Raw genomic sequence first — 12999 nt, 5'->3', positions numbered from 1 at the left:
CAAATACGCTGATTATGTTTGCACACATAATGTAGTTTCCCAATAACATGACAAACAAACGTTTTTTTTTTGCAAATTACACAGTTTTTATTTCACGTTTCACGTAAGAGGTTTTTAAGTATGTATTTTTATTTGATTTTGAATTAGGTTGAGTAACCTGTCCTTTTTTTTATTTGGGCAAATGCATGCAAACACATGCAAGCCGTGGCGCGAATACTTAGTGCGGGAGGGCTATAAGGGACTTGCTATTGTGAATATCGGTCGCAACTAACTAGCATAATTAGCCGTTTATAATTAATAGCCTAGCCTTTTAACTAAACAGCGCTGTTTAACTAGCGGCGTGATAGATATTCAGCCGTGGCGTTCGTAACGACATTTAATAAACTGGCTGGCTAAAAAGCCATCTGTCATATGTCGATATATATGTATATCCAGCCTGCTAATTCAGCCAGTTGGATATATAGCGACATATCCACTAAAACCCCCCAAGGCGCCACAAACAATCACCCTAGACGGGAATCGGAGAAGCCCGTCCCGTCAAACTCGAAACAACTCGTAACTTATTCCCAATACAGGAGTTTAAGAGTTTGTACATTAAGTTTAAGAGCAGTGTTGGACTATGGCTTCAGTGTGCGACCCTCATACCTGAGGTCGTAGGTTCGCCGTTTAGGTCCCCGGCTGTGCAGCAATGGAGTTTCTTTCTATGTGCGCATTTAACATTTGCTCGAACGGTGATGGAAAACATCGTGAGGAAACCGACATGTCTTAGATCCAAAAAGTCGGCGTGTGTCAGGCACTGGAGGCTGATCACCTACTTGCCTATTAGATTTAAAAATTATCATTAATCAGATTCAGAAATCTGAGGCCAAGACCTAAAGAGGTTGTAGTGCCACTGATTTATTATTTATTTTACATTAAGTTTAATGTGTAATTAAGATAGTAATTTTTGCATTACTTTTTATTCGTGACGCTAATAAAAGAATATATATATATATATATATCAAAATCAAAATGTTATCATATAGGTAATGTACACATATGAACGACAGTAAAAAAATAATGTTTTAATATTTACATTTATAACCACTTCTCAAATCAAAGGCGATAATTTATATATTGGCTGTTCTGTAACACAATCCATATACTACATATAACTTATTAAGTATGTAAATTATTTGCTGTATTTTAATATAAAGTAAGAGATAGCAATTAAAGTTTAGCGTGAAGCTGCTTGGGACAAAGTTGGATTATAATTCTATCTATGACTTAACTTTGTTGTCGGATATTTAGTTAAGATGTTGTCATGGTCAGACCCAGGAAAAAACGTCAAAACAAATATTGTCCGTGTCTTGGAACTACATAAATATTTGCATATTTAGGAATGTTGTTACATTAAAATAAACTTAGCTGTTTGACAATTGTATTTAATGGCGTTTTGGCAGAGTAACCAAAAAACCTTTGATTTGAATTTGGAACTATAAAACCAATTATGTACTTGATTCTATTCCATTTTTAAAATGAAAACAATATATCATGTTTCTAGCAAAATCTATTGTTACATTGTATCGAGTTTTTAGACTCACCACCGCCTAAAAATTTTTGAAGTTTTTCTTAGTTCTTTTTGCGAGTTAGGGAAAAATGATGAGACTAAATTTTTACGATGCGCGCGCACACCGTCACAAAAAACCGACATCCTGAAATTAGCTACAGTCCACATTTTAGTTTTTTCTATTGTTAGTGTCGTTTTTTCGACCAACGTAGAATAAGGCGAAATAATTTTTTAAAAAGATCTTTATCTTGATCTAAACGCCAAAGATGTTCTAACTCGTGTTCATAAGTACACACACGATTTTTCTTTTAACTATAGTGAAGACTTTTAAGACATTCACGATAAGTAAAAATAAGGAACTAAAAATTTTCCAATGCAATTATACCCTAAATATGCTATTAAAAATTGTTTGATTTTAATGAATGCATTTTTTTAATAATCACCTATTAGAAAGGTCATTATGATGACCTAGTTTCAATGATCTATGGACCCTGACTATATCATATTACGGCCATTTATAAATTTAAAGATATTGATTATTGTATAGATTTTCTCTGAATTATATTTGCATCTATAAAAATCGTTTCGCGTCACCTTGTCCTATAAACTCATGATCATTTGAACTATCGTCTAGTGTATACATACAAAGTATAGCTTATTCGTGGGGTTATAAATAGAAATGTTTTATAAATTAAGTGATTCAATTTCGCGTTTTTACCAATATTTACATATATAAACGTCAATAGATTAATTCATCTGCGAATTAGCGGGAAGGTGTCAATAGTCAAACGTCACTTTCAAAGATAACATCAACTAATAATCGGAAAACAATTCTTGCTAATTAATGTCTTATGAATACATTGACTTACTAGTTAGATTAATATATGTGTTTGCAACACACGTAAATAAGTGTAAAATAAATAATACAGTATATAACATTATATTAATAAATGTATACTGGCGTTTCATTGGCCTTCTGTAGGTATTTTGTTTCAAAATTCTTTTTCTTCTAGCATTTAATCGAAAAACCAAGTCCTGATATTTCATGCCAATGTTTCGCCGATGTCTTCTATTAAATAGTAACAAATACTTTTCTTACGTATTGCACATAATCAAAGTAATCTGTTCCTACAAGATGCATATTGTGGATTTTAATCTATCCTCGTTGGAAGAAAATTGCAGTGTGAAGAAACTATTCGTAATTAGACTTTCTCGCTGGCCTGGTTGGGTAATATTCTAGGGCTGTGCAAGACTAATATCCAATAAATAAGTAGCAGTTAGAACTTTTTGTATGTGATTTTATAGAAATTGAACAATATAGTGCGATAATCTTTTAAATAATGTGTATGATTTTCACAAATTTCCTAAAAATCAAAATCAAGTGTTAGAGTACAGTCCAAGTTGCTTCTGTTGGTCAATCACGTCTGGTGTTAAAGGATTTCAGTCGAGTTGCAAAGGTTATTCTAAATTAAACAGTTAAAAAAAGTTAAAGGCTAGACATTCTCACTTAAAGCTTAAAAGTTAAAAAAATACAATCATTTAGTTATTTACTCCCCGTATGCCTAGATCGAGATCTATATCACCAATGAAGTAACGTAGTAAACTTGCAGATATTAGAATTTAATTTTGTAAGTGACTTAGTTAAAGCTAAAGCCTTGGTACTGGGTTCTTCCGAAGGTCAACTATTATGCTATAACTACATCATATATAAATAAATTACAAATACGGTATGACATATCAATTGCTTTATTAAAGTACACCACACATATGTTATTCTACAGTTTTAGTTACAATTTATTTATTTCTAAATAAATAGCACTATATATAATAGAACAAAAAAGGTACATCAAAATAATAAAAGCACGTCCAAAATATAGAATATTAAAATAACATAAATCAGTTGAGAGACATATTATGATTTCAAAAAATCGAAATTTGTATTAAAGTCAAAAATGTTATTAAAATCAATATTCGTAATAGTTCAACCCTAGAATTGAATTGCTAGATTTTCAATCTAGATTAATATGTAGGTCGTATTGGCTAACTAATATTAATATATCTAGAATTGAAAATATTGATATATACGCCTTTGTTTTTCAATTACATTAAAATTAATGGGAATTATTACTACGGTGTAACTCATTTAGAATGTGTGTCTATGTATTGTATTATAACCCAAGCAAATGAAGGTGGAATTTGAACAGAGATTACCCCAGGGTACCACACGTTTCCTCTGTGGAAAATCCCCTTTCTAGGCGTCTACCATTGTAAAATTTAGCATTCGCTGTTGAACGCTCAGGCTGCGATGAAAGATCTTTTGCGCCCTTCAAGAAAAGAGAGTATCAATTCTTAAGTAACGCGAGATTAACACCTCCCAATTTTGAATTTGGTTTGTAAATTTTCCGTTGTACTATAATATACTAATAAAGATACCAGTGGTACTTTTAGGTCTAAGCCTCAGATTTCTGTATCCGTTTCATGATCGTTATTTTTTTCTCATAAACAAGTACAGTGCCTGACACACATCGTCGACTTTTTGCTTCTAATTTTGTCATGTCATATTTTTAGGCATGCATATTGTTTAAAAATGAAAAAACATTATCATTAATATTTCGAGGAGTAATATTAAAGATAACGATTGAGGTAATATAATAATAATAATAAAAAGTCTTTATTCATTTTAAGTACATTTTCTTTTCAAAGTGTAAGACTTGGAAACCGTTTTAAGTAAAAAATACCTGTGTTAGGGTTCCATAAACAAACTTAATTACTTAAAATAATGTGGTACTCTTAATAAGTCTTGTTTGGCATTTCGTATTATGATTTGATATTTTAAAAGTGTACCGGGAATTTTTTACGCCAGCCTTTTCTCTCGGCCTACACCCTCTGTCTTCTTTGCCGATGAGTAGGGATGCCCATTAAGTTTGAATGACGTGGAATAAGTGATACCTGTATCTTGTATTCCAGAATAAACATATTTTATTTTATTCCAATTTAGAAGTTAAATGATACCAATAACGGACCCCTGAGGTAATAAAGCTTCCTGCAAGTTTAGTCGCTGGTAACTTCTCGCACGTCTATATGAAAAACAAAATAAATTATTTAACAATGTTGTAAATTGTACTGGCGTCATTACGTAGGTATTCATGGATAATTAAATATACTCACGTGTGATTTATTATGAATATTATAATTACATGTGACAAAGTTATATTTCTCGTTATAAACGCAAATAGTGGTTTGTAATTACTTACAAAAAAAATATATATATATATAGAAATGTCTCTTCCGTAATCTTGTAATAATGATTAGATATCACATATTAAAATCTTTAATACCAACACACGAATATGCAGTATTTAGTCGTTCGTCGTCGGTCGTTTTTTAGGCCACGCGCTCAACGACATCATAGGCCGCTCTCTTGTCTCTGTCAATGTCCGAGCCATTTTGGGGTCAACAGGTATCGCTAGAGACGGTGGCAAATGACGAAATGGGGATGTCGTTGATCCATTAGCCTCTAATGATTAGAGGATGGGATAGGCTTATATTATATTAGATGATATGAGATGCATAAAAGCTGTCCTGTCCGCAGGCGGATAAACGGCTCTAATATAAGAGTTTCATATTTTGTTCCCTTTGGAGTAGAGACTTGTGCGTAGGCTTAAAGTGCACAGCGCTAATTAAAGATTTAAGTAGTATACTGTATAGTACCGATGACCACCATCATAGCTGCACCATACCCGCTGGTGCTTCTTCGCTTGGGTAGTTATATTATTATTATATAGGAGAAATATTACTGTATATGTTAATTAAATATTGATACATTACTTTCCTTTGAGTTTCTTGCCCGTTCTTCTCAGAACAAGGCCTCCTGTTTTGCGAAGGGATGGCGTAATTTTGCTCTTTCGCGAATTTTGTAAATGTTTTTGACATTTATAAGCATGCCCTAAGCTCTAAATTGAATAAATGAATTTTGATTTGGTTTGATTTTAAAGACATTAATCTTAAACAATACTGTGTATTGTTTAGTTGCGTTGTATTTTGTGTATGTACTATAAATTGCTATTTTTTACTGTTTTATTTTAATTTTTAGTTACGCATTCTCTGTGTTTATTATTCTCTTCTCACATCTCTGAAACAGTTCAATGAACCTTTAATGTTATTGCATATCATAAATTTGTGATATGATTGTCTTGTTTCCTTATTGATAAATAAATAAAATGTCGTCGTGATATTTCGTATTATGCTTTTTTGACTCATAATGAAACTCGGTTGAATTCGTCTACGTTAATACAACTTTTCATATAGTTTGTTTAGTTCCACTTAGTTGTTTATTTCCTTTGAAATTTCGCTTCATACAAAAATGTATTGTAAATATATCAATTATTTGGAGACCAGAGATAAACTTAATCTCTCCAAAATGCTGGAAGCATTTTGGTTAGATTAAGTTTATCTAGTCATTTTTAAGATGTTGTATAATCTTAAGACAGAAGTTGTGATAAGTACGGCAATACTAGGAAACTTTATTTATATGACATTGAGTAACGAGTTGAATATTAATTCATTTATGAATAATAGCATATAGCTTGTTCCTTCAATTAGTGTATTGTTTTAATTTGAATTAAATTTACCGGTTATTTATAATACAATTAAGTATGTACAACCTATTTTAATGCGTAAACCAAAGATAATTATTGAATCTTACAGGGTTCTTATAACAAATTTCGTATCAATACTTGGATGAGTTTTTGTGCAACTAATTCTAACTTGAGAAAAATAAAATAATAAAGGTTGTTGAATCTTTTTATTTATGATCGCTATCATTGATATGCTGATATAAGATATGTTTTTTATACTTATTCAAATATCTTTACATTTTTGACGTCTCTATGAATTCTCTAATTTCTGACTTCCATAAAGCAACCCCAGCGTACAAAACGTATCGCAGAAGCGTACGTACGTACGCTACGAACGCTTGCACAAAGGCCGAAAAAGAATTTACTATATATTAATACAATTAATGAGTAAAAAACATTACATTCATTCATGAATTTAAGAAAAAACCATGTGAACTAAAGTTACGAATACAATTATGGTAAATTTATTAATTAAACCTTCGTACGCGTACAAAAAAATACTTATTTAACAGCCAACTTGTATAAGTTAACTGTGTTTACTACGTACTGTCAAGCAGTCAAGTCAATTATCCTAAAAATATACGCAAATTTCTAGCGTCAAGAGTAGCCTTGACGACCAAGTGAGGTCGTCGTAATATTACATACAATAACAGATAAACTTAATCTAATCCGTATTAATAATAATAATTATAAAGCCTTAGTTGCTCTTATTCGTGGTTGCCTGAAAGAGATCGCTCCATAGCGATGAGGCAGCCAGTTGCTCTCCTCTTCATGTAACTATGTTCAATTTTTATATTGTAATGTAACGAAGTGTTAATAAACAAATAAATAACATCTTATACTAGTACATAAAAATGTAAAGTACTAATAAATGACACTAGAAAAAATATATAAACCGTATTTAATTTAAATTTTTTTATCTCTTCCAGGAATGGTGGTTATAGGAGAAACGATTGTTAAAGAGGGGGGTGACATCACATACAAGGACATGATTGACGAGCCACATTTAGAAGACTCCCAGATACAGAAAATGTTCGCTGGTGCCTCGGTGTTTATAACTGGTGGTACTGGATTCCTTGGGAAACTCTTTATTGACAAGTTACTCAGGTAAGAACTAATTATAATAATAAATGCTATAAGGGGAGAAAAATCAATGGTTTGAACGCACGAGGTTTAAGAGTTGTGCTCCTAACACGGGGTAATTATAAAATAATTAGAACAAGTACGAATAGATTGACGCATGTCTTCTTGGATATGTCGCAGCCAACTAGCTTAATTAGCCTTTCAATTAACTGCCTAGCTTTTTAACTCAACGAACGGAGCCGTTAAACTAGCGGCCTGAAAGATGTTTAGCCTATGACAGCTAGTGACTATAGGAAAATGACTTGGATCAATGACATTTCTGTTAATTTAAATTTAATTCCACTTTCTATCACTTTCAAACTCAAAACAAAACCCTTCCAACTGTCAATCTTTTTATAACATATTTATAAATATCATAAGTATTTCATTGTTCTCATTTTAGCATGTGCGATTGAGAGTATAAATAAAATAACAGATTTTTGTGTTCACGATATCATTGCACTTGTGTTATTTGGCGCCATTCAAGTATTACGTAAGCACTATAGGGGGAGAGGGGGGTCTTAGAGTTATTATTTGGTGATTACGTCAACAGTAATTATTTACTTTTTTACACATAATACCCACACATTATCTATGCTTAAAAACGCAATGCATTTTCGGGGATTTCTACAAAAAGTTAATGCGTTTTTGTACAGTTATTTTTGAGAGGTTTACTTACTTTTGCTGACAAGAGGAAGGGGGGATAATTTGCAGTAAACCTGCTTAACTAATACTTTAACGGTTCCTTTTGCATATAAATAATTCGCATAGAAACATAAGCTTAGGTACACAGTTCTGATTCAAATACTAGATATTTTTTTTTAATTATATGTTCGGGCTTTAATTACACATGAGTCTATTTATATCGGCGAAGTGAAAAAAAAGTTTTTATATAGATATTTTAAAACCAACAATATTTGTTGGTACTGCGGGATACGTAGGGATAGCGCACAACTTACCCGTGCATATTCTTTAATTATAAATAATTAATTAAGTCACGGAAAACCGTGCTTTAGCACTCGCTTCTCTCTCATTTCTATTACTACAACAACAGTAACGATTTTATCGCAGAACTTCCAGAAGGTTTGGAGGTCAATTTGCTAGCTTCCTGCACAGGAGTTATTCTTGTATCCAATCTTTCAGACCTCAGGCTTAAGAGTTGCATTTCGGCCAATACTAAACGTATATTAATGAATATTCGGCAGTGTTCCTTTGCTGTAATTAAGATTCTAAAGCAAAACTTCATTTTTTAATTGGCTATAGTTTTTTTCTGTTGTCTCATTTCAAGTCGAGTCTTGTATCTATCGCATTTAAGGTTTTTGTAGGACGATTACGAAATAGTAATTAATTCTAATCATCTAACTGAGTAACATTGATCGCCGTCGTTTGATGAATTAAAAATCTGCGACGGAAAATCTGCTATGACCTAATCTCTCTGACGAAATACACTTGCATACATTAAACATGAATTATTTACTTGAGAATAAAATAGGGATTTTATAAAAACATCTGTAGTCGGTAAAAAGTATTCTGCCAGGCATAAAAATGCGATTAATATTTAAATTATTAATACGTGGTGTTTTCGTCACAATACAGATGTTAATGACACCTTGAATTCATAACAGGACTGTCATGCGTGTATATGTTCGCATATTTAATGTCTATTTTGGAAGTCTATTCCCGTATTAGAAATTTGCAATTCTTTTGCGTAGTTTAAGCCAAGGCTAACAATTTGCTCACTTAGTCTCTCTTAGTTTTATAAGCCTTTAACTAAGGCTGGCAGCATACGTACGGTTTTCTCATTAGGTTTCCAGTTGTTAAAAGTAAATTAATTAATAAAGCCTTTTTTAAATGTGACGAATACTTAAATGATCCTAATCCTTGGGATTGATTTGCTCCAGTTCAAACAAATAATTTGTATTAAAAACTTGGCGATTGAAGTGTGGCGGAAAGTTTCTTGCCAGTTCTTCTTGCCCGATCTACGCTCTTGACTTGCGAACTGGTGGTAAATGTAAATGTTCATAAGTGTACATTTTTACCTATATAAATAAAGATATTTTGATTTGATTTGATCGGGAATTCAGATTAGGTTTTCCGTGATTATAGCGCAGACGTTAGGTTGTTAGACACCCGAACGCTCGACCATAGATTCGAACCGTACGTTAGGTTTATTCCGTCCTAAAATTTTAAGAACGTTTGCGCCGAGTAGAATATTTTGTATGTAAGAATCGGAATTTTGGATCAGGAAACCTAATGAGAAAACCGTACGTGTGCTGCCAGCCTAAATCGTCGGGGTTACGCCCCGAGTATTGCCAGACATCGGCACTCTCTTTTACGACGCATTATATGTTTGGTTGGGTAGCTCCATAAACGTACCAATCGCACCACAAAAGCTTATAAAATAAGTTTTTAATAATAAACTTACCAAAAAATGATTTCAATATATACTCATAAATATCTAGATATTTTTGATTCCAATATTTTTTTGATAACATCAAAAAAATATTGGAATCTATCACTGTCATGATATTCTTTTCAATTCATACGTAATTATGTAAAATTATGCATCAATACGTAGAAAATTATGTAAATTCGGTCATTGTATGTTCCGTGTCAACAGTATATTTAAGTTATATTAAAGTTGACCTCCGTAGCTATTTTGCCTTGAAAAAATTTGGTTTACAAGATAAAAAAATGGTGAGATTTGGGTGGGTTCTTATGAGAGTACAAACAATAAAATATAACCAGTATTGTCTCATTACCGCGTTGTTTTTCCAAAAAGATTACTCTTGGGGTACCAGCCGCCTTCCTTCAACTGTTTTCCCAAGTAAAAAAAAAACAAAAAAAAACAGCAGCCTTCCTTCAACTATATTCCGCTACGTCAACGACATAGACCGCAATATTTAAGTTTCGTATGTGTGTATATGTACTGTTCCAACAATACAGTGTTGATATATCTAAGTCCTATTTCTACGTCAAAAACACTGTTTAAAACAAAATTAAAGTTATATATAAAAATAAATTTTAAGAAAAAGTATTAATGTTAAATTTATTAAACAAAATGGCGTGTGTATTTCTGCATTTGAGAGTGTGCGATTTATGCGTCTGTGTTACTTTATGCAACCTCAGTCTTGCCAAAACAGTAAACTACTATTGAATCGAAATCCAAGTTGGTGTGCATGACTATGTATTTTGTGAGTTTAAATCTGGATAGTTTAACTATCTCAGAACTCATACATCGGGTGATTTTATTATAAAGCTATAAGTTTATAATTGTTTGAAGTATTAAAACGAATTTATTACATTATTTCAGCAGTCTCACGATTTAACAATTGCTAGACAGCGTCAATTATGTTTAATATAATGTAGAACATTTCACCACAGAATAAAATTTTAATTTTTGACCAAACCGGATCCTTCTACAGAGCTAATAATTGTAGGAGATTCGGAGTTCGTTGAAAAATACTTCCTCTTAGTGTATGTAAGAAGCTTCACACTTTACTGCAAATGTATATTGTCAATACAGTTATTACTCAGTTGTAGAGCCGGATTTGATGTTATTTGGGGGCCTTAGGGGCTTTTAAGGACGGACCAAAACTTTTGAGAAAAACATATTCTGTTGACATTATATTTTCACTAGCGATTGGAAACTTATACACTCACTGACAATTTTAGATAACTTCTTCTCAACCTGACTCTCACTATGCACTCAAAGGCCAATTTATATATAATCTTGTATCTCTAAATCTGTGGATAGATCGAATAAAGAAATTGACCGATAGGGTTGTAACACCACTAAATTATTATTAAATTCTGTTCCCAAATACAGTATTAAAACCACCGTAAAATAATGCCAAATACTGATAATTCCATTTCAGAATTCTATGTTTTAAGTTCAGCCCTGGTTCACCACATAATCACGTATTCTCATATGTTCGTTAATTTTCACATCATGTTTATGTTTACCTGTTATTTTAATGTTTAAGAGATGAACGTTATTTAATAGAGCTAAGTTCAATACAAATAAATATACGAGCATTGGAATCGCCTAATTTAATGGTCGACCTTGAATAATATCTAATCACTTACGAACATCTAAATAAAAGTTAATTCGTTAAAAAAGAATATTCGATTAAGAAAGCCATATTTTTTATTAGAAATTTATGTTCTCGACGAAAATATTACGATATAAATTACTATATTATGAGATCGTCTCAAATAAAACTTACTTCAATAAAAATTGTTCTTTCATGTTCTTTACATCAACTTCAACTATTCAAATACTCAGGTTTTGTATCGGTCCGGACATACGACGACCTCTATTTAAGCCTTGACTTGTTTAAAATATCGCGGAATATGCTTAAAACGAATAATAGTCAATAGCATAAACCATAGCGATAAATTACCAACATCGTGGCACACTCCACACACACACTTTTAAACACAACACAGCTGTATTATATATAATATTTAATCGTTTTAGGAAACTCAATTTTCCTTTCGTAAATGTTTGAAGCTTTTTGTATATTCTATTTTTGTATAATTATTTTTTATTATCATTTTTGTTTTACCTAGCAAGCTTTTTTTATCTATAAATAAATAGATATAAAATATGTCCAATTAGTAGATTAAAAATGTCATTACGAATACAGAGTTACTAGAAATACAATAACCAATACATAGTGAATGCTATGTGAACTTAAATATCGGTTCGGTGTGTTTTTACTACAAAAGCTAGCTAGCAAATCAAGTTTTACTAGAAAATCATCATTCGGACCTTGAACTTTATTATTTTAAAAATAATATTCATATTTAAATTATTTCAAGACATAAATAAGATTTCAACACGACGGAAATTTACTTATTAACTTATTTAGAACCAGTTAATGTCGACGTTTTGAAAATTCTTACACTTTATACGCTGCCAGTATCTTCGGAACCTTGCCTAAATAATAATACTAATAATTCCTCCTTTTAATAATATTTTTTAATTATTAAATTTTAAGGTTAGTTATTAGGTATATTTTTATGTATTATGTTATTTGTTTTGAATAAATAAAAATGTTTCGATTTTAAATTAATAATTAAAATTGCATATATATAAAAAAAAAAATTATTATCTAATATATAAAATTCTTGTGTCACGGGGTTAGTAACCGAACTGCTCCGAAACGGCTAGACCGATTCTCATAAAATTTTGTGTGCGTATTGGGTAGGTCTGAGAATCGAACAACATCTATTTTTCATCCCCCTAAATGTGAAGGGTCCACCCCTAAATTTTTTTATTTATTTTTTAGACAACATTTTTCGTTTTTATTTTTTTACGATACACCATACAAAAATACATGCAACCCTAAATTTTCACCCCTCTACAATCATCCCTTATGTTTTTTGTTAATTATAAACTTTAATTTTTTGGCACAAAGACATGGCAAAACAACGTTTGCCGGGTCAGCTAGTTTTTTTATATAATAATGAATCAGTTACCTATGCTTTGCTTAGTTTGACACACTAATCTTACAATCAAAATCCACTGGTTTGTCTTCGTGATATGCCAACCTTTGCCATCTAAGAATGTTTACGCAACGTCATCACGTATCTTTCGCAGAATGGCGCGTGCGCCGAATACGGTATCACTCACGTCCATGTCTCAATTTTATATCTACACTAATATTATAAAGAGGAAAACTT

The 12999-nt window shown here is 31.6% G+C and overlaps 1 protein-coding gene across 1 annotated transcript in view; it reads left to right on the top strand.

Moving 5' to 3' along the window:
* Positions 1–12999, top strand: part of LOC111002270 (fatty acyl-CoA reductase wat) — a 29750-nt gene that overhangs the window by 7571 nt on the left and 9180 nt on the right. The window contains exon 2 of the mRNA XM_022272420.2: positions 7116–7293. Within this exon, the coding sequence (XP_022128112.2) occupies positions 7118–7293 (176 nt within the window). The 5' untranslated portion in view covers positions 7116–7117. The remainder of the gene's footprint in view (positions 1–7115; positions 7294–12999) is intronic.

This window comes from Pieris rapae, chromosome 15, assembly GCF_905147795.1.
Source record: "Pieris rapae chromosome 15, ilPieRapa1.1, whole genome shotgun sequence".
NCBI classification, from domain to species: domain Eukaryota; kingdom Metazoa; phylum Arthropoda; class Insecta; order Lepidoptera; family Pieridae; genus Pieris; species Pieris rapae.
Note: the sequence above shows the minus strand (reverse complement) of the source record. Positions and strands in the feature narration are given on the sequence as shown.